The sequence below is a fragment of the Branchiostoma belcheri genome, unplaced genomic scaffold (assembly GCF_001625305.1).
Source record: "Branchiostoma belcheri isolate BF01 breed outbred unplaced genomic scaffold, Haploidv18h27 scaffold3, whole genome shotgun sequence".
NCBI lineage: Eukaryota > Metazoa > Chordata > Leptocardii > Amphioxiformes > Branchiostomatidae > Branchiostoma > Branchiostoma belcheri.
Window position 1 is genome coordinate 2,054,775 of NW_017803909.1, and position 21,961 is coordinate 2,076,735.

The 21,961-nt window shown below is 43.1% G+C and overlaps 3 protein-coding genes across 4 annotated transcripts; 1 reads left to right on the forward strand and 2 right to left on the reverse strand.

Moving 5' to 3' along the window:
- Positions 1–706: 706 nt before the first annotated feature.
- On the reverse strand, positions 707–6,851 carry LOC109473639. The gene is made up of 12 exons (XM_019773575.1): positions 6,644–6,851; positions 6,007–6,197; positions 5,594–5,735; positions 5,278–5,399; positions 4,787–4,953; positions 4,424–4,572; positions 4,005–4,166; positions 3,555–3,714; positions 2,984–3,182; positions 2,472–2,600; positions 1,870–2,072; positions 707–1,484 (listed from the first exon to the last, which is right to left on the reverse strand). The coding sequence occupies exons 1-12, from the start codon at positions 6,849–6,851 to the stop codon at positions 1,247–1,249; spliced, it is 2,070 nt and encodes a 689-aa protein (XP_019629134.1). The 3' UTR covers positions 707–1,246.
- Positions 6,852–8,244: 1,393 nt separating this feature from the next.
- LOC109473333 (flagellar attachment zone protein 1-like) lies at positions 8,245–12,809 on the forward strand. The gene is made up of 3 exons (XM_019773199.1): positions 8,245–8,312; positions 8,957–11,271; positions 11,409–12,809. The coding sequence occupies exons 2-3, from the start codon at positions 9,343–9,345 to the stop codon at positions 12,807–12,809; spliced, it is 3,330 nt and encodes a 1,109-aa protein (XP_019628758.1). The 5' UTR covers positions 8,245–8,312; positions 8,957–9,342.
- Positions 12,810–15,740: 2,931 nt separating this feature from the next.
- LOC109473444 (carboxylesterase 5A-like) lies at positions 15,741–20,018 on the reverse strand. Of its 2 annotated transcripts, none has more exons than XM_019773303.1 (10): positions 19,967–20,018; positions 19,684–19,777; positions 18,908–19,263; positions 18,472–18,651; positions 18,259–18,366; positions 17,628–17,912; positions 17,250–17,417; positions 16,751–16,907; positions 16,357–16,585; positions 15,741–16,166 (listed from the first exon to the last, which is right to left on the reverse strand). In XM_019773303.1, exons 2-10 carry the CDS (start codon positions 19,736–19,738, stop codon positions 15,950–15,952), a joined length of 1,755 nt encoding a protein of 584 aa, XP_019628862.1. In that variant the 5' UTR covers positions 19,739–19,777; positions 19,967–20,018; the 3' UTR covers positions 15,741–15,949. The 2 variants fall into 2 exon arrangements, with proteins under 2 accessions (XP_019628862.1, XP_019628863.1); XM_019773304.1 differs by having other exon boundaries at positions 19,900–19,999.
- Positions 20,019–21,961: the final 1,943 nt, after the last annotated feature.

The following is a 21,961-nucleotide window of genomic DNA, read 5'->3' on the forward strand; positions in this document are numbered from 1 at the left end:
GTAGGAAATGCTGATTCAAATGTGCTCATGTGAACAGTATGTGTCAATATCATGCATTATTCAGAATATTTCTAGTTTTGCCGCCCTAAAATTGCATTGGATGTTCTTATTTGCATGCTTGTTAAATAGTTATTAACAAACAAGAAACAACAATTTGGCTCTAAGTTAAATTTACATTGAATTGATTAACCTATCAGGTTGTATGTACCTGATACTTGAATAGTTAAAGCACCATTACTTATCTTCTTGTATATAGCTTTTTAACAAACCCGCATCACAAACACTAAATCCATCGGTGTGCGACGAATCTGTCATGACCAACTGATGCAGGCTGTCTGTTCTGCTAACGTCTGCAAAACCTTCGTAAAAACCAATTCAGACAGGACTTGGACTGTTGTTGTACTTATATATGCTTATAATTATGTAGTCTTCAAACACCTTCAACCTTGACCTTGACCAAAAGTGACCTTGGTGTTTTATAAAGATGAAAAGAATAGCCAAACAAGGAATCCAAACAGGTTGATTCGATTTCCAGAATATTTATAGGTTCAAAGGCTAAATGCTGATTCATTTTTTAAATTGGTTTCTGGTATCAATGTCAAAATTTGTCTAAAAGATTATATTCAAAACGCGGCCATTTTATCCTTAAATATCAATTTTAAGGGATTTTAGAAAACTAACCAATTCTAAGTTAATTCAATTAAAGTGTCTTACAAGTATACGTAGGTTGAAGTATTTGAGTGTTTTAGGCATCGTCACTTCAAGAATATGCTACCTTACTTTATTCACGGCTGTACTATTTTTCGCTGCATGGAGTGGATCAGAATAAAAGGATGTCTATATCCAATCAGTGTGTCATGCCCATTTTATCTGTCGTGAATTAGGTAGTTTACGTCGGGGCGAGTATCCTCTACTAATTCAAGTGAATGAATCAGAATTGAAATTGAATCATAGAATAGATGTTGAACTGGAGGATTCAGACTTAACGTCCTGATTCAATTCAACGGTCTAATTAATACTGAACACAAATTCGTATGGTGGAACTAGAATTTAATGATATAACGTTACATTGAAATACGATCATACCAAAACATTATAACATTTATAGATAACAATATCTCTATATCTACAGAGCTGTACAAAATCTATGTTCATGTTTTGACGACAATATTCCACATCAATCTGTCATAATTTCGATGTAATTGTGTGTTGTAATTGTATGTTTTTTTACCAACTGGCTGGATGCTCAATTGTTCAATGCTAAACACAATAGAACAATCCCGATGTAGCCGGCTAGGCCCAGCATGTTCTCCAGAGGGGTGGAGCCTGATTCCTTAACTTCCGGGTCCTCCTTAACCTCCACCTCGGTGAGGAGGCCCTTCTCACAGCGGAATGTTTTAGCGCTGTAGACTTCTCCGTGGTTGATGCAGACACAGTCTAGTTTTTCTCTGACGAAGGTCGAGTTTTCTGGACATCCGGCAAATCTACGAAACAATATACAATCCAGCTGATACAATCTTAATAGTTTAAAGACACAATATGAGATGACACCGATTAGAAATGTTTCAAACACATTACTATAAAGCCTTGAACACATGCTTCGGACAGTATTAAGTATAGTATGAAACCTTACTTTTTTGTAAGGTGATGTAGATACACTCATCTTATACAGATTCAACAAACAAACAAACAAACAAACAAACAAACAAATAAGCAAACAAACAAACAAACAGACAGAACAATCCTTATAAACCAAGCGGGTAAAAATATATGGCAACTGCCAAGACACAAAGGAATACACAATGTGATTGGATAGAAACATTTTATCTAATTCAAAACAATGAGAAACACAGGAGCATGAAACCTTACAGTAAGGCGTGGCTCAGCCCCTGAGGAACAGCGGCCTTGACCATGATGTCTCGCTGGACCCGTCGTTTCTTCCTGCCCTCCAGCGAGGTGAGACGGAAGACACTGGTGAAGGTGTAGGTTTCCGACACCCCGGACAGAGCTCTGTTGATGAACTTGGTCTGATGGACTTCTCTATCCGCGACATAACCGTTGTAGGACAGGGACTGAAAAAGGGTTGAAAATAGCTTCTTGGAGTCATGCCGTGAAGTAATAATGTTGCCTGTGTAAAATCCTGGTTTACGTCCACTCCCACAGTCGCTACCGACCAACCACGGCAAATATAGGCTGGCTATATATATAAAGGCTAGTTTATTGAAAACTGTTTACTTTATGTTAACTAAAATTATCTGTTTGTAATAAAAGAAAAGATGTCATACGGATTTGGGCTCTGGGAGCGGATGTAAACTTACCAGGACGGGACCCAGGCTAGAAGTGATGATTAGAAAACACTATCTTTTCTCTTGTGAAATGTTTGAATGTGCAATGTGTTTGGCTGATACAATTACACCTTAAAAGGATGAAAAATGCGACCTCGCCATAGCTTCAAACGTGTTTGATATTACCTGAATGGGCGACTCGATATCGTCTGCCGTGTACGTGACCGGATTCCCCGCCTCATCCTGACCCTCGTACCGGAAGTCTGGGTGTTCGTACGCCGAGTAACGGTCGGACGTGGGAGCCCTCAGACAGCCCTGATTGACGAGAGATAATACATGTTTACATCCATGATAAATGGAGGTATCGTTTTTGGTCTGTATGTCTGTGTCTGTCTGTCTGTGTCTGCCTGTCTCTCTCTCTGCACGTCTTACATCTGGTAGGTGATTTTCGTTACAAGACCTCCTTGACAGCTGCCAACTGGTGTTGTTTCGATTGCACGATAAAAAAAGACCCCGGCAAATACTGGATCACACAAGATCTGAACAATTCATTGAAGATCTGTGAATTCTTGTTATGTTCTGATTTCAGCTTGCTGCACTTTGAGTACAAAATCGCATGTACTGGCTATCAGCGATCTTTTAAAAAAAAGTCACTAACTGGCTAGACATGATCACTGTGTAGTAGTGTGCTAACTTACATCTGGATACTGAGTTGTGGAGTATTGTTGTCCGACGCACACCAGGAACAGGGTCAGCTCCATCTGTAGCCGTGTGCGCAGGAATGCTGGGAAGAAGTGCGTCTCCATGGTAACCTCCTCCAGATGAGACACCCCGGGGGGTACCCCGCCCTGCAGGTCACGTGATGGGTCTACTCCGTACACGGTTCTCACCTCCACTCTGGGGGGGAAACATGGGCAAAGATGACTATCGCCATGTACATGTACTGTCCTATGTACTATCCCAATATCCTATGTTCTATTAACCTGATGAAATTATTTCCATTATCATATTTTAAGTTTAAATCACAGAAGCCATTTTTTCTATTCCAACATTTAACAAAGACATTGTGACGGCACACTCAAGTTTTTGAACTTATTCTTATGCCGCCACCAACGTAGACATAAACAATACTCATTTCTACCCGAGTTATGTGCTGAAAGTCGTGTAAAGTTCCTTTCCCAAGGGCACAAGATCAGGCAGGATTCGAGAAGAGCCGTTCCGCCACACGCCCCCACAGCCACAGAATCCATTTCTAAGAGTTTGTCTGACCTTGGATTGTCGTTGTTGTCATCTGTGACCTCCACGACGGTTTGTAGAGTGATCTGTGCTGAAATCTCCGCGTCGGCAACAGTCAGGATGGAACAGGTGGTCATGATGTTGTCAGTCATGTTCGGGCATCGCAGGTACAGGAATTTGAAGACAAAGTTTCCTGAATTGAAGATTAGTGGGATAACATCACATGGTGCTATGTAGTGTATTTTGAGCATTTTGACACATCTTTGACTTATTATTTTGTACATGACTGGTACATGACAGATACAGTTAACAAATCGCGGCTTTGTTATTTCTGTCAATCACAACGAAAAAAAAGAAGAAAAGTCGGAGAAGAAAGAGACAGGGTTAACTGGTTCTTTGTTGCCCATAAGGCAGAACGTGTGCTACTAACGAAATAGCATGATCAGCACCAAGGACAGTACCCACAACACTAGGCATACTGACCAGTGGCATCTATTGGCTCCCCATTTCTAACATCCTTCCCGAACTCGAACACGTTGAGAACGATGTGGAAGACCCATCGCTGTACACACAGGCCCGGGGCCACCACGTCATCAAAATCACAGACCGGGACTGCAGCCGCCATGTCGTGGGCAGGGGATGAGTCTAGAGCGACGGTGGAGGGAAGGAGGATTCAAAACTCAATCTATAAACACATGTTTCGTGCAAAGGTATGAGGATATGCGTTTTTAAATAGCATGCGATGTCTGATTTGTCTCGAGAACAAACAAAACACGACTATTGAAGGTGGTATTTACGTGTTAACAATAGATAAAGGATAAGGTACATTGCTGAAATGGTTCTTTTTCCAACCATTGTGGACACGTGCACGTGCTAAAAGAAGATGATGTATAAGAAAGTACCGTTGTAAGATGGTTCGTTGATAACGTCGTGTAGAGAGTTGTTGTTATTGAGAGGCTGGTACACCAGGGAGTTAGATCGGTAGGCCGCCATCAGGTAACTGTCCGAGTCCATGACGGTTTTGAAGGCCATTTCTATTCGAGCCTTTGTCCTATAAAAGAAAAAAAAACGCGTTGTTTGTCGCATGCGTTATAAAGAAAGTGTGATCAATATAGCACCGCCCTGGCCAAGAGGAAAGTAAAATAGATAGTACTTCCCTTTATCTAGGTTTATAGATGATGATTAATTATTTGACTTTAGTTTGATCTGTTTGGATGTATCGAGAGGTAACTAATAAGAAAAGATCGTTAAAACGAATGACCTACCAGTCAGGGTCACCGTTGGCGTCGTAATGAGCCTTGACAATGGCGTACTCGAACACCGGTCTGATCTGTCTTGTAGAGCTGATGAGGAACTTCGATATCGCGACCCTCAGCAGGCGCCAGTACAACACGGCGTGGCTCTGCACGTAGGACGAACCGTAGGGACCAACCTGTTGTGAAATATGAAATGTAACCATCGGTATGCCATGTACATAGTGGTACAGTACAATTTGTGTCCGTTCGAACACTGAATCCACGTTGGCGCCTGGTACCCAAGCGCATTCGCCGGCGATTTCGTGATGGCTTACACGAACGCTACGCGAAGTGTTGTCAATATTAGTACTCTATCACTGCTGTATTTTGTTGTGAAATAATTTGTACCATACTTTCAAAGTTTGGCTTCAATATTGCGGTGTGGTGTTCAAAAATTAGCACACAGGCAATCATGATTCTACTGATTAAAGTAATTTACTAGTATGTGAAATCCGTGGTACCTTAGGTCTGACGTTTGTCATGTAGAGAGTGGTGTTGTACTCAAACTGTTCCGTATAGTTGTGTCTCTCCCAGATAGAAGTGTTGTCCTGATTCTTGCAGTTGAAAAACGTCGCCATAGGACCTGTGTAAGTTACGGAAAAGTTTTAACATTCTTAACATTATCCATGATTTTAATGACATCTCCATGTTTTCTTTTTAAGACTATATGTGGGTATAGCACAAGTCAGTCGCATACAACATGGCATAAAAAAACAAACTGACCTATTATTCTATACGTTATACCTATCACTCTAGACGTTAAGATCTATATCTCACCAGCAAAGATAACGTTATCCAGCCGTATGGGTTGTCCAGCAGCCACCTCACCACGAGTGTAGTTGTTGAAAAATTTCTTGTCTCCGGTTGTGTTCATAAACTCCGGAAACCAGGAATCATCATAGAAACCCGCATGTGTACGCTACGACGATACCAAGAAAAATAGGCTATGTCCATCACTGAATGGCTTTTCAGTGTCTTTAAGAAAGTGATAGGTGAACCCATCACGATACGGTTCAAAAGCGCTGCCTAGCAATCTGTGTAATTATTGCAATAAATGACGCGCCCGATATCTGCAGTAATGACTTTGATCGCATGATGCAGTTTTAAACAAATTGTAGTGGTTGATAAAACTTGTATATTTTCCTACAGCTTTGGGCAATAAAGTAGCAATAAGACTGGGTACATCTTACGTTTGCGGAGCTGGACCGGAAGACACTTGAGCATTCCCCCGTGCGCTCTGCCAGAAGCATGGCTGTCCCTGTCGTCACGTTGGTCACCACAGGACGCCCGGTGTCGTTAGTCTCGAACGGCTGGAAGTCAAGAACCCAAACCTCGTCCTCGCCAACCGTGTTCTCTAGTTCAACTCCCAACACGGCGTCTTCTACAGAGGGCATGGATGATGATTTTTTAGTGGTAGTAAATGTTTGAATATAGCATACTCAACGGGCGTACCCTCTTGTGTGACACCTCATGTTATTAAAGGGCAATAAAGTACAAATGATACTAGGTTGTGGGATTTTATACTTCATGCTGAATATTTTTGCCACGGCATCACGAAGTAAAGATCCGCTATTTTGTAAATGGCCGTTACCATGATAACAAGTATCTCCCGCTCTTAATTATAACCTAATTACCTTTGTGTGCTTTGGTTAGCAGCGGCCTTTTCAGGCCCAGCTAGGTCCATTCCACGAGTAGATTTATTTTACTTTGACCACAAGGTATTTAGTTTTTACAGTGTCTCTGAAAATCGTATATATGGCTCTTTATATTACGTCTTTGTTTGAGAAGTGCATGCATTCCGATTTCCTGACATCATCTTAATCTTACCTCCCACGATGTCGAAGGTTTTCAGCGTCGCCTGCCCCATCTCTTTGAAGCGGTCGTCCCTGACGTAGCTGACAGGCTGGCCGAACCCGGCCTGGACGCCTCGGGGCAGGGAGACGCAGGCCCCGAGCAGGAGCCACGCGGTACACGGCGGGAGCGATCTCAGCATGGCGACTGTCTCCACATGTGCAGCGCTGCTCTGGTAGCGCATGTGCCTGAGATCTCTCTCTAGAGTACCTGTCACCTGTCCCAGGGTTCCCACACCTGTGTACTGATCAAGTTGTGTTGTCCTTGGATGACAGCATAACTAGGTTAGGGCGGCGCAAGTTTGTTTCAGCCTTAAGAGGTAGGAAATGAAAGTATCCCCGAAATTCAGTCCATTTTATTTCAAAATGCAGTTCGGTAAAAGCCATATGCCATAATACTATTAGCCGCTGTAAACAGCATTAGATATATATTACAATCAATGCTGTTGGAAAAGTCAACACCTGAATGACAAGTGATTCGTCCAGTTGATGCCGATAACTTAAACACTACAACGAACCGTTTTAGCAACGCAAAAGAATGTTCACAATTTTCCTTAATATTCGTGACATGCCATAACCTTAACAAAGGGCCTAGCGTAAACAAAGGAATTCCAAACTTTCCCGATGCGTTATCATTCTCGATATCACATACATGTATGGGATGTTTTTCTTAATCAGCAATATGTCATTCTCTTTTTTTTTTTATACAAGTTTGGAATGTAGAAATTCCCACACGCCATGTGACAACGAGGTATGTAAGGCGATACAACCCAGAAGATCATAAAAACGTGTTTTCGTGTCCACTACTCTGTCGGGCGTGGTCCACAGAACACACCTTCACGACTTCCATCCATGGAGGACAGGCACCGGCGGCTACTCCGTCAGAGAAGCAGCAAACTCGCCGAAGGACTGAGCGACATCGTGTGCGAAGTGACGTCCGTACTTTTCGAAGAAGGCGACATCACTTTGGAACAGCGGGAGCTTGTTGAAGGCGGGCGGGAGAACGCTGACAAGGCCCGCCGCCTGCTGCACCTGTTGCCGACCGGCGGTCCGAACACCTTCCGGCACCTGCAGGACGTGGTGACAGACCGGGCCGGGGAACTTGCAGTTCTACTGGAGGAGGAAACTCCATTTGTAGGTAAATTATAAAGAAACAGTACGCTTTTCGAAATGGATGGAATAATAATGTGAATCTTTTACGTTTCAGATGAGACATGATTCCTTTGCTTTACTAAATGGAAAGGATCGTTTATGACAGTATGAAACAATGCCGGATATGAGGATACTAATAGTAATGCCTGGTACAAATGTGCAGTGTGCATAGAAAGATTGTGCTGAATGTTAGTTACCCCAGAGAATTCATATGGGATACTTACTCACAAATGTTTGGAGCGACAAATAATAACTAACATGGAAGTGTGTGTCTTACTTAGGAGAGGCCATGCAAGCTGTGGACAAAAAACAGGTCCTCGTGGAAACGCGAGGAGAAAAATGTTACACAGAGACTTGAAGCAACGTAGACATTTTTCTTCAAATGTTTCTTTCTCTCTTTTTTCTCTCAGGATTCACAATGGCAGAGTTCCCACACGGAGTCCCTGACGATCCACACAGACTCAGCTGGGAGAAGATCAAACGCGACACCCCAGGTAGGGCAGCTTACAAGTTTACCTGTAGTAATGTTGTTACATGTCAGAGCAAAGTGTAAGTTATTATCTGTGTGAATTCTGTTACTGGGTAATATCAAAATGTACTAGTTGCGCGCATTTGAAGTCTGCAATATTGTAGGGCTGAGACTACCAGATATAATGTACTATTTTGGCAAATACGTCTTTTTCTAGCACTGTATGATAACTTTTCACGGTACAAAAAGTTTGTCACTAGAACACCTTTAAGCTTGATAGAGTATTTGTTCAACAACAGGCTTTCCCAGTGCTCCAGTGAACGCTATTTGGCAAGTCATTAATTATTTCCCGTAGTGTGTTCCATAAAATGCCCACCTGTTGTTTACCACCTCAGGAGAGTAGCTTGCATGGCATTGCTGAAATTTACTATCGCGTGACCCTCGAGAGACGGTATATTTCGCGCCTTTTTCTGATACCACTGACATCCAAATGCTTGGCGCCAGGAGGACTTGGTATCTGCCGAAAGGACTTCCTATAGGATAATCAGGAGTAACATAGGCCCCTTTTTGACACTGGGCAAAATAATTTTCAATTGGTTATCATATTGCCAGAATTTTCTCTAGTAGTTATGGTAGATGTCCATTGATCTGAGCCTCTCCTTCTCATAGTTTCGCCTTCACAACTGGTGGCCAAACACCAGGAGAAGATAGCGGAGCAGGTGAGCTGGCTGGAAGAACGCATCTGCACGCTACAGGACGACACCGAGGCTCTGGTGAAAGAAGTCTACGCCCTGAAACAGGATAGCAGGAAGGTCGAGACAGACATAAGTACGATAAAGGGAGAAAAGAAGGCCCTAGTAGAGAAGAACATAGCTTTGGAGGGAGAAAAGGAAAGGTTGATAGAGAAGAATAGATTGTTAGAAGAAGAGAGGGAGGAGTTACTGGGAGATATAGAACAACGGCTTCTTGAGGGTAAAGAGAATTCAGAGGAAGTCATCAAGAAGCTAGAGGGTGAGATTAAGCAGTTAGGGTCAAACAAGGAGGAGCTACAGGCGATGTACGAAAGAGTGAATGAGGAGAATGAAAGCTTGAGACAGGTGGAAGAGGAAAATGGAAGCACGAAAGAAGAAATGGAACAAGTGAAAGAGGAAAACGAAAGGTTGAGAGAGAGTTTCATGGATAAAAGCAACCAGTTTAAGGAGGAAATAGAAAGACTAGAACAGGAAAATGAGGAGTTAAAGAGGGCATTGACAGGGGGAGTTGGTATGACTGACGAAATGGAAAGAATGAAAGAGGAAAACGCGAGATTGAATGAAGACTGGAGGGAGGAAAATGATAGAATGAAAGCTGAAATTGAAAAAGTGAGAGAAGAGAAAGAAGCTACCATAGTAAAACTGGGAGAGGAGAATGCACAGATGAAGGCAGGTATGGAAGCGATGAAAGAAAAAGTTGAGAAGATGAAAGATGGGGTAAGAGAAGCAAATGAAGAGATAGAGAAAGCTCTAGAGCTTTTAAAAGAGGAAAAGGGGAGGGCACTAGCAGAAAAGGAAGGTTTGGTTGAAAATCTTGAAAAGGTAGTGAAAGAAAATGAAGTTCTGAAGAAAGAAAATAAACACGTAGGAGACGAAAATAAGGAACTAAAACAAGAAATCACCATGAAGGATGAAAGCATCGACATTCTAAAAGAGGAATTGATCACAGTGAAGTGTGAGCACGAAAAGATGGCAGGAGAGAATGAAGGGTTAAAGAAAGAAATAGACAGGGTGAAAAAGGAGATGGAAGCTTTGGCTAGCATGACAGAGTTGAATGAACAGCGAGAACATGCAGAGACTCAGGAGGAAGTGGAGCGATTAAAACGGGTTCTTGAAGAAGTGAAACAGGATAGGGATAGGATAAAACATGAGTCGGTCAAAGCAGGTGACAAACTAAGAAAAAACATTGGCACGGTGGATAAAGAAAAGTCAGAAGTACAGACTTTGCAACAGGAAAATGACAAACTGAAAAGTGAGATAGAACGAGTGGGAGAGGAAAAGAGTAAGGTCTTAGAAGAGAGGGAAACTATACTGAGGGAACACGAGAGAGCTCTTGACGAACTGAGACACAAGGTAACAGAGCTGGAAAAGCAAAAGCAGAAAATGATTTCTGTGATGGAAAAGAAAAGAGAAACCTTAGAACAGAATGTGAAAGAGTTGGAAATGGAGAGCCAACAGGTCAAAAGACAGGCAGATATGATCGAGGCCCAGGCTGAGAGGGTGGCGCAGGAGAGTGAACAGATCAGACAGGAGAATCAGGAACTAAAACTAGAAAATGAGAAGTTAAGAGGGGGAATAGACGGGATGACAGGAGAGAAGGAAAGGGGTAAAGAGGACATGATACAGGCGCAATACTTAGAGCATAGGCAGGAAAACATCGACTCGAGAGGGGAACTGGAGAATATCAGGAAGGAAAACCCTGAGCTGAAAAAGCAGGAAGAGGATATTTCTCTCTTGAAAGTACAGGGGAGAAGAATGGGGGAGGAAAGTAAAGACACCGTGGCTGATAAGACCAAAAGAGAGAGTGATCATGAGATAGAAAGGGTAGAAAATGAAAGAATGAAAGAAGATAAAGATCAGAAAGATCAGATAACGCAAAACCATGTTGATGTCATAGACGAAACCTTGCAGCAAAGTGAATTGAAAGAGAGTACAAACATGGAAAAGAAAGGGGAGAACAAAAATGCAGATATAGATGGGTTGGAACTGAGTGATCATAGTGAAACTGTAAGACAGGACACACAGGAAGAGAACGGATCCGTAGATCAAGATCAGGGTCTAAAACAGAAAACGGAAGAAATAACAGAGGGACAGATAACAGGCGAGGATCTTGTCAAACCTGCCGACGAGCTGGGTGATAAGGAAAGGAAAATTGATGAAAGTGGGACAGCAGTTAGGAATGAGGAGGGAAATGAGGAGACAGGGAAGGAAGAAAGTGGGCTAACAGAGGGGGTGAATATGTTGGATGGGAGATGGTCAAGGGAGGTGTAAGTCAGGCGGTAGATGGTAGGGAGGACAAAGAGAAAACAGAAGAGGGGGGCGAATCAATGAAAGATGAACTAAAAGATGGGATGGATGCACATTTTCAGAAAACTGAAGTAAAAGTACAGGAACAAGAATCTACAACAGCAGAGGATCTCGGCAAAAATGCAGAAAAAATGGGCGGTAACGACGAGGAAATTGACGAAAGCGGGACAGCAGTTAGAAATGGGGAGGGGGAGTCAAGGGCAGAAGAAAGTGAGGAGGGGATGAACATGTTGAATATAGAAGCGGCTGGACCAAGCGATGGTCTAAGTCAGATGGTAGATGATAGGGAGGACAAGATAGAGAAAACAGAAGAAGGGGGAGAGTCAATACAAGATGAAGTAAAAGACGGGATGTATGAAAATGCCCAGAAGACTAAAGAAATGACAGAAGAACAAGAAGATACAATATCAGTGAATCTTGGCAAAAATGCAGACAAGCTAGGCGATAAGGAAATAAATATTGATGAAAGCGGGGCAGCAGTTATTAATGAGGAGGGGGAGGCAAGGAAAGAAGAAAGTGTCCTAACAGAGGGAGTGAACGTGGTGAATACAGGCGAGGGTCTAAGTCAGACAGTAGATGATAGGAAGGACAAGATAGAGAAAACAGAAGAAGTTGTTGAATCAATGAAAGATGAAGTAAAAGACGGGATGTATGAACATGCTCAGATGACTAAAGAAATGACAGAAGAACAAGAACATACAATAACAGACGACATTGGCAAAACTACAGAAGAGCAGGGCGATAAGGAAATAAACATTGATGAAAGTGGGGCAGCAGTTAGAAATGAGGAGGGGGAGACAAGGAAAGAAGAAAGTGAGCTAACAGAGGGGATGAACATATTGAGTGAAGAGGTAGCTGAGCCGGGCGATGGTCTACGTCAGACTGTAGATGGTAGGGAGGATAAGATAAAGAATACAGAAGAAGGGGGAGAATCAGTGAAAGATGAAGTAAACGATAAGGATATTCCAGCAGAACCACAAGATGGAATGAATGAGTTGGTGAAAGAGGAGGCCGTGCCGACAGGGGAAATGAGTTTGGGTACTGTTAGAGGAATGGAAGAAGGAATGAGTGGTTCAAAGGATGACGAGAATGTTACCGGGGTGGAAGCAAAGGATGAAGTGACTTATGAAGAATTCCATGAAATGAGATCAAAAGTTGACAGTTTGAAAGACATGTACGACAAGATGAAAGAGGAAAATGATAGAATGAAAACTGCTCTGAAGAACATTGATGACGAAGTAAAAGCAGAAAGGGGTGCTCTAGTTGGTGATGATGTTCTTCGTGCCCTCAGTAGGTTCAAAAGAGCTAAGCTCAAGTTGTCTGGGAAAGGGGCTAGTAAGGACATAGCAAACCACTACTTAGCATCAGTGAGAAAGCATGTGTCAGAGGGACTAGGGAAAGGTGACGAAGGTAGAGGCGAAGTGGCGGCTGGGGAAGGGAATACTGCAGGGGGTGGCACTTAGACTGCTACACGGGGTCTCTACCTTCCCTGTGCGGGGTGACATGCGGACTGCTACACCTAAAAAAATCATTTTCCTAGTGCCTGGTCCTTTGGCCCTTTTTTACCGTTAAACTAAACAGGTAATGCATGAATATATGTATATATTCAGGAGATATTGCAAAATGTAAGAATTAAGGTGGCATCTTGTGACGGTTGTACAATATGATTGTGTACCAGAACTGGGAACGGTGGTAACCTGAGTAGATTTCACTTTATCCAGTTGAATATGTATACTACTTGCATATGCATGTGATGACTACACGAATTGGACGTCATGTATATGTGTACGTGTCTATAACAGATACGGATATGATGTTTAATTTCTGATAACGTAGTCAGGTATATATTCTATTTCTTAAGAGCATTCTATAGTCTGTATGGATCTGGAAAAGCATTTTAATCATGATAAAAAATGAGGGAAAAACGGATCGGGAAGGTTCGAAGAGGAGGAGGTAAAATTACACAGGATGGCGATAAGCATAACAAAGTAAATACCACAGGAAAAAGTAACTGTTGACAGTGCAAGGACTAATGAAAAACAACCAAAAATAACACTTATCTGCAACTCTTTACCTCCACGACCTTTCCTGATGCGTCGCTAAGTTATAAAATCCATTCTTTTTCAAACAATCAAAGCAGATTTTTTGGGCTTTCGCCCTTACGAATTTTGCAAGAGATATTTAGAAGAAAGAAGTAACGCTGCCTATCATGTAAAGTTTATGTATTGTGTATCATACCAGAACGCATCTACTTTTTGCGTCTGCTTAAATTTGAATTGCGGCAACAAAATACATATGAGGCACAGGCAGGGATGATGGTATTGTGCACCACACATTTTTGTCATGATCAATTAAACTTTGTACGTGGTATGTTGTCATTTGTTGCAAGATTTGTTCCAAAGATTAGTTGTAACTTCTATTACCACCAACCGTAAACTGCAGCTGATATTGTGGTAAACGCTTCATAGAAATGTCGGTAGGTGTCGCCCCTCAGTGTTGGCACGGTTTTTGGCAAACCTTGACAAGGATAACAAACGTGCTGCAAGCAGTCATTAGGGTACAGAAGGAAACCATATGATATGTCCTTGAAAGTGGACTAATGCTGTACATTTTTCATCCAGATAATTACGTTCCAGATAATTGTGTGTAGTGCGTATGGTAGTAATCGATAAATTACTACTCCTTAAAATCCAATTGTGAAAATTAATCAAAGTAATGTGACGAATAGTTGCTCCAGGGATTAACCCCACAACTTCTCTCCTGATTGAAAACTTCATGTGGCATCATAACTGCCCGCCGTCTTCATTATATTTAATGGCGTCTATCCCATTCCCAACGTAACACCGAATTGTTAACGGCAACACTCATTTGCTGGGAAATTCACTTCTGACGGTGATAGGAAGCTACAGTGTCTGTAATTCAGTTCCTAAAGTGATCCTTTGGGGCAAATTTTGTGCGCAGGTAAAAATTGCGACGTCCATTTTGCTGGACGTGTATCCCCGGGAGGAAGATTGAATCATTTCACATCACATCGTTCTCAGCTGCCATGCTATTTGTACTCGTATTACTATAACGTCGGTACTGCCTCGCGCCAATCGTCTAAGATCGTGAAATTGTGTTGTGTTAGTTGAAAGTGTGATGCCAAACAATGTTAAAGTTTCTTACCAGATCGTGGAGACAGGGATTCCTCCAGAGAAAAGTTACCCATTCATGTACGTGTCCACCTGTATCAGCCTTCAGAACCATGATTTAAATCTGAATCTGAGTACCCGAATCTCGTTGAAGGATGGTCTATGTGGTACTCATTTCATTCTCATCACACAATTAAAAAGTATACCTTGCAAAAAAGGGTAACAAAGTATGAGTAAGTTATGGTGTACCAAACTCGCACGAACGTTGACCCCTGAAGCTTTCGTCTTCTAATTCCGAGCACGAGCCTCGCCTGTAATAAGATCTAAATTGTTTGATTCCGTGTGCAGGGGTCCAGAAAATTCAATGTGGTCTAATTTCTAATCTCAGCCTTCCCCCTACAACAGGTCCGGGAGGGATCGATGTTGTGGTCCGAAATGATGTTTGACTGTTCAAGGCCTCTCGTTTCTACTTTCATTGAGCAACGTGTTGAAGGAAATTTCCCAGGTGGCGCACGAACCGCCCAACTAGATAGACATGGGTCATTCCTCCAACACCTTAGCCTGGTGTCCAGTCTATCGCGGTTTGGGCCGGCTTTTTCGGGGCTACAGAAGCTCTTCGGAACTAATACACTCCGGTAGGTTTTGCACGATGGTAGTTCAATTAGCCCACAACGATTGTGGTGGGGTTACAGAAGGATAACTTTGCGAGGACGGGGTAAGGCGCTACTCCCCATGTCCCTAGGCCCTCTCAAATGCGTGTCCTTAAGTACGTGTTCACATGCGTATGGTAAGTTTTGCCTTGTGTCTTATGTGGGTGATATAACGCTGATAACACAACTTCTGCCGTGTAAAACTCCCACCGAGCGGCCAGTTGAGGTGGGCGGGGTGGGGGCAATAGAGCCCCGAAGAGAGCCCGCCTCAACCACGATAGACTGGACACCAGGCTACCCACACCAGGGCTACAGCGGCGGAAACATTTATATTCTACACACCCTACAGGGAGAGCATTACACAAACTTGTTTACAACATTATGATGTTCAAAACCACCATAGGTCCTGGGGGAATGAGATGACCAAAATGGATTGTTGTTATAATATTTTGAGAGCCCTGACCTTGGTTATACTTCATCTAACATGTTCGAAGGACTGACTTCTGTCATTTTGAGTCAAGGTCAAATGAACTGCTATTTACAATGTAGGATGGGAACACCACGCAACAAACAAATGATACTTCTCATCACAAATGATCTAAATGGACCGTGGCCGTCTTAACATCCGAACCAAGGACAATGGTGCATTTACTTAGCGAAGTTTTAACTCATCTTTCTTTACACAAGATACATGCATGCATACTTTCATTTTCATTTTTATTTTCTTATTTACTACAATTACCAAATATATTTTGTGATGGCTGGCAAATATGCTATATTTCATCATGTGTTAGCCGACATCTTACTAAAGCACAACTCAAGCTACAGCTCTTCCTTTTCACTGATGTCTTTGGCAGAATCAGAAGCCTTTTGATAGAAAAGAACATTATACCAGAACTGATAAAGGTTGGCTTTAAGGTTCACATCGGCAGACGGTGTCGCTGATAACTGGAGATAGGCTGCCCAGTCAGTGGTGTATTCTGGCCACCGGCTCAAGTTCGGTCTCACAGAAGGGCTGCCTGTGACGTCTGAAGGATTCCTATCGGGAATGAAAGAATGTGATCAGTGTTTGTCCAAGTTATACGCGTTTACGGGAGGTTATATAGATCCACAACGTTCACGAAATACTGGTTAATCACCCACATAAGACACAATGCGAAACGTATCATAGTGGACACGTATTTGAGGGTTAAGAGGCCTATGACCATGGAAAGTACGTAGCACCTTACCCCGTCCTCGCAAAGTTGGCCCAGTACGTCATCATGTCCAGACTAAGCTGCCTGTCTTCTTCAGAGAAGGGCAGCGGCTTGCTGGGGTAGGTGGGCCCGTCCTCGCCTAGGAACGGCATCCCCGTCACGATGACGAGCTCGTCTGCGTGGTCACAGCCTACCCAGGCCGGTTTCGGGGACGTGGCTGGCCTGTGCCGGTTCTCGTACAAATAGACACGATCACCGCGTGCTGAAAGGTAGACGAAAAAAACATTCTATTCTTATGTTATGAGATTGGATGTCAATATGATCTATAAACAACAAGCACAGTCTCGGTGAATACTAGTATGTTGAAATATCAAGCTGTTGATAGGTGACAATAAAACCAACAACGTTGCCATGTAGCCAGAAGTACCTGCATGACTGTTGGCGACTAGAATTGTCGGCACGAGGAACAGAAAGTCTCCGACAATCTGCGTGATCCTCATCTGCAAGGCCATAGGGTCGTCTGATGCGTCTGGACCCGCATACTCCTCTAACAGAGCTGTCACTGTGTCATCAACGTTATCAGCCTGGAAATATCGTGCACAGTAGGAAGCGTTAAGAACATTTGATGTTTTAATGTAAAACTTTTTGTTCCAACACAGAAGAGAGGAAGAAGACCGGAGTGACAGGTCGAAAGTTCTAGCTAAGTGAGAACATTAACATTTTTTGCTGGAACAAAATGTTTACCTTTAAACCTGTAACTGCCAACACAGATGGACTTTCTTGTATTGAAGCATATCTGCTGTGTTAGTGATCGATTTGTTATGAGAGTTGATTGTGTCAAAGACTAGATACGGTTGGTTAATAGACGTAGCAAGATAATGGTTAGGTTATGAACGTGGTAAGAGGAACTGAAAGTAGGACATCACCTGAGTTGCGACTACCAGCAGACGTCTCACTATGTCTGCACATACGTCATGTGACATCCCGTTACCGAACACAGGAAGTAGAAGGGAAGGTAGCAGGTACCCGAACTCATGGTTGTTAACGCCAAGCAGATACGATACTCTGCTAAACTCCCCCTTATTCAGCGCAACCTGGAAGCAAGACACACAAAAAAGTGTCAATCCTGGAGATTCATGTCAGTCACATAAGTTGTTTTGTTTGTAATTGAACTTAAGTGTTATTTCAAATCATCACCCTCCAATATTTCAAGAAAATGTTCATCGGAATAACGCAGAATGGAAGTGAAGAAATATATAAATACCAAGCTGTTAGAAGAAGAACTCTGTAAGCTGAAAACAAACCAGTGGTGGGTCGTAAAGAAAACGTCCATCAACAACGGGATTGAAAGCTGCTGAACCAAAAGCGCCCAATTTCCGTGCGACCCGGGATGCAGAGTCCACGATGTCCTGAAATGGCGTCTGCCGCAAACAGGACATCATGGCCCCGACGTCCTGCCCGCCACAGCCGACCTCCTCCGCCTGAGCGGTGGCTGCGGCTAGAGGGTTGGCGGTTGTTGGCGTCGTCAGAGCCGTCCCGCTCTGCGATATCGCACGGTGAAAAAGTCCTTTGGCTGTTGGAGAAATGACCTGGTGAGAAAAAAAGGACAACAAACTACTTATTCTAGCCGTTCACTTTTATGAGTGTCGCGCACTTGGCACAACAGACTAATCATACTCTTTTAATATGGAATTTTAAAAAATTCCACGCTTTTCTTCATAGCAAGTTGGCGGACCTGAATGTTGATAAATACGAACATACACAGCCTCTTCTAGCTACTCATACGGCAGTGTAGTATAATCTATGAGAAATTGATTTCAATTATGAAGACTCTGATAAACCTTATCATTTTTTGGAAAAATGTATCTTGAAGCGTTAATACATTGTTTTAGGGATAATGTTCTAGATTTAAGGGTGTCTATATAAGGGGTTTACCAGGTAGGATACACTAACGCCTCCAGCTGATTCTCCGAATATCGTGACGCGGTCTGGGTCGCCACCAAAGCTCCGGATATTTGACTTGATCCACTTCAATGCCTCGACCTATATTAAGATGCGCAGGAATTGTTTTTGTTTCATGTTGACATTTGAACCACAAAATTAAATTCAATTTCAAATTTTCTCTCTTAACCACAGAAATCTCCTTACCTGGTCTAGAAATGCGTAGTTCCCCGGCGCGTTGTCGTCTCCTGTGCTGAGAAATCCAAATGCCCCTAGCCTGTAGTTGACGGTGACGACAACCACGTCTTGATAGGCGGTAAGTGCAGTGAAGTTGTACAGCGCTCCCGTGCCGGACACAAAGGAACCGCCGTGGATCCAAACCATCACCTGAATCGCAACAAATTGTCGCCTAAGTATCAAAGGCTGCTAGATTAAAGTTAACTACTATTGCATTTCATGGGATATGTTATTAAATGCTGCAATGTTGACATGTGTATCTGACTCTATTGTTGATTGTTGTAAACACGTCACATTGTTTTCCTTGAGTTGATTTCTTGCAAATGGTTGTCTTTATGTCGAGATACCATTCAAAAGTTGAAAATTATAACGTTACATGCAGTGTATTAACTACTATAGTCCTTACCGGCAGGGCAGCACTAACGTCAAGGGAAGTTGTCATGACGTTCAAAACAAGGCAGTCTTCGCTGACGATTTCGTGTGGAAGCATAAACGGGACGAAGTCGCGTACTTTGTGAACGCGTGCCAGGTCTTGGGGGCAACTGGGACCGAATTCGGTGGCGTCTATGACACCTTCCCATGGTGCAACGGGCTCGGGAGGACGGAAGCGTAGGTCGCCGACAGGGGGCGCTGCGAACGGGATGCCCAGGAACGTGAAGACGGGTTTGTTGGAGATGGCAGGAGCCGACCGGACAGTGCCTCGCACCTGCCCACTCGGAGTGGACACCACTGGTGTAGGTTCACTCGCGCCACCATCTTGTGCTATAACAAGTGGGATAGAAAGATTTTAGAAAGGCACGGCTAAACAGCAATAACGTTTTGTCAAACAATAGTTTCCAACGTAAAAAACAGATGACCCACGTACACAGCAAAGTCCGTGAGGGCTGTGTACACAACTATGTTTTAGGACAAAGTACTGAACCAGTGGCAGCTCAAGCCAATATCTACCCGCATGTTCTCATACTTTGCTTTGATTCACCAGGTTAGCACAACGCAATGTGGAAAATGAACAAGCCGATTAAGTAAATCCTGCCGTAACTTAGTAATCTAACGTTATATAAAAGCCAACCAGTTTCTATTACAGCTGTCTTGACTACTGACCTCAGAAAGGTCAAAAGTCCAATCTTGTCTTACTTGGCGCTTGTTCACATGTCTTGTAAAGAAACAAAGTAGAAGTCTTACCTGCAAACACAATCGCAATCAGAAACAAAGCCACATTAGGGAGTAGTCGGTACATCTTTTCCGTGGGTAGACACTGAATTTCTTGCAGCTAGACCTAAATGGTGACGAACATTCAATGTCACACTTGAATTCTGAGCACTTTGCAAATCGTGGGCTAATCGTGTCACTAACTAAAGTAGTGACAGAAATGCAGAAATGTCAGGTGAAATTACTCACCTAAACTCCATGTGTTTGTGAGAATCGAAGTCGTACAATTTGAAGCCAATGGCGACGTACTACTTACCTCCACAATGTCTGTAATTGACCTTTAATCGACAGAAACGTCGAGAGGTCAATGTTTGAGAGGGCATTAACCTTTGCTCTATGCGCTGTTCAATAGTCTCCAAGCAGATCCCTATCGGTGGCAAAAGACAGTATCCATTAGCCATAGTTTAGCTCGCCACCGACGGTGGCCGCGGACCTTCTCTCGCTAATGGATAATGCCTGGCCAATTTGATACTGTACTTATGGGGTGTGTGATCAGTGGGGGCAGGATCAGGGAGGGCTACGAGTGGGGGCAGGATCAGGGAGGGCTACGAGTGGGGGCAGGATCAGGGAGGGCTACGAGTGGGGGCAGGATCAGGGAGGGCCTCGAGTGGGGGCAGGATCAGGGAGGGCTACGAGTGGGGGCAGGATCAGGGAGGGCTACGAGTGGGGGCAGGATCAGGGCAGACACCACATTTGCGTTGCGCAGTAGTATCCAAAAAATGGGAACACGATTGTAGTGCCTAGTTAATACCTTTGAAACTCATTTTTTCTCTTGAAAGTTTTGGTCCATTTTGTAGATTTTTTGGCTGGAAGGCACAGGTAGGGTCTAAACTTTCCTACATTGTTCAAGTTTTTTTTTCACCAGTTTAGTGAGCGTAGTGAGAGATGTGAGTGGTTAGTCTTGTCTGGCCAGACGGATGGATACCATGGAAAATGTAGGTCAAAGGTTTGTTACTATCATCAGCTGTGGCGGGAATTTGAGGTGGTCGACCCCCTGTTTCATTTCTATTTTTGGGAATCAGACCCTTGTTGCTACCTGGTGCAGAAAAAATTTTGAGATTGAAGTATGGGCAAGTACTTTCATGAGGACTTCTAATAGTGTATTTAAGCATGTGTTGATATGGACAAATCTAATAGTACTGTCTGCCCATCAGGAAGGGCTACGAGTGAGACATCTGGTCCGGGAGAATCCTGTTTGGCCGCCTTGTGGGTTTCAATTTTCATTTGATGTGGACGTTTCGTGGAATCTGAAATACGATCCAGTACAGCGTACTGCTTTTTAACGCAATACGTAAAAGGAGGGATTGAAATAAAAAGAAGGAAAACAGAATAGGTGCCCTTTTAAATGGAGGTGAAGACCTCTATTACAGCCGACTGATACTGGTCTGTCTACTGCAGATTTCCTACTTGAAGGCTACTGGCGCGGCCATTACAGTCATGATGGAGTGTTATAATGTTGGGTGAAGTCATCAGTCAATTGTAGGATGTCCATTAGAATTTGAATTGGATTATGACAAAGTCTACAGTTCAACCTCTAGGCCTACCCACCGATCATTGCAGATAGATTTAGCCACTTTCCCTGACTTTTATTGCAAGTTATTATCATTTACCAAAGTGTAAGACCCTGCACTACATTTTCAGAATGACAATTTCCCCTTTATCTTGAAAGATCTATTTTTGCATATTACGGTTGGAAGACTTGCTGAAAAGGTTAATAGTTACACTTACTTCGCCTTTCTCGCGGGAATGTATGATAAATCATGTGGATACCAGTTATCTGCATCATATTTGCTTTGGGATATGCTCCTTCAATCGTATAGAAAGTAATTTCGATTCTTGTCTATAATGGTGGCTATGAAAGACCCGAGAGATTATAGTACTTACAGTGCTTATCTCAAAGCAATAAGACCTTGACCATTGCTTTGGGGGTCAGGGGATATTGACGGCACAATAGTTCAGAAGATTAGAAACTGCACGCTGACGGGAAAACTTGATAGAATCTCGACTTGTGGCCCAGATGGGCGACGAACTATACATGCTCGTCTCCTGTGGAATATCTTGTAGTATTAATCTTAAATTATCATTCATCATCAGGAAATGGTGGCACGGGCACATATTGTAGACTACAGCACAATGACTTATTAATAGTTGCAGTACAATATGTAACTGTTGATAATGCGGCGCCTTTTGAAAAACTCTAAGTACGGAGCCCCAGTTTTCCCATTTTTATCCAGCTGTTATGTAAACTTTT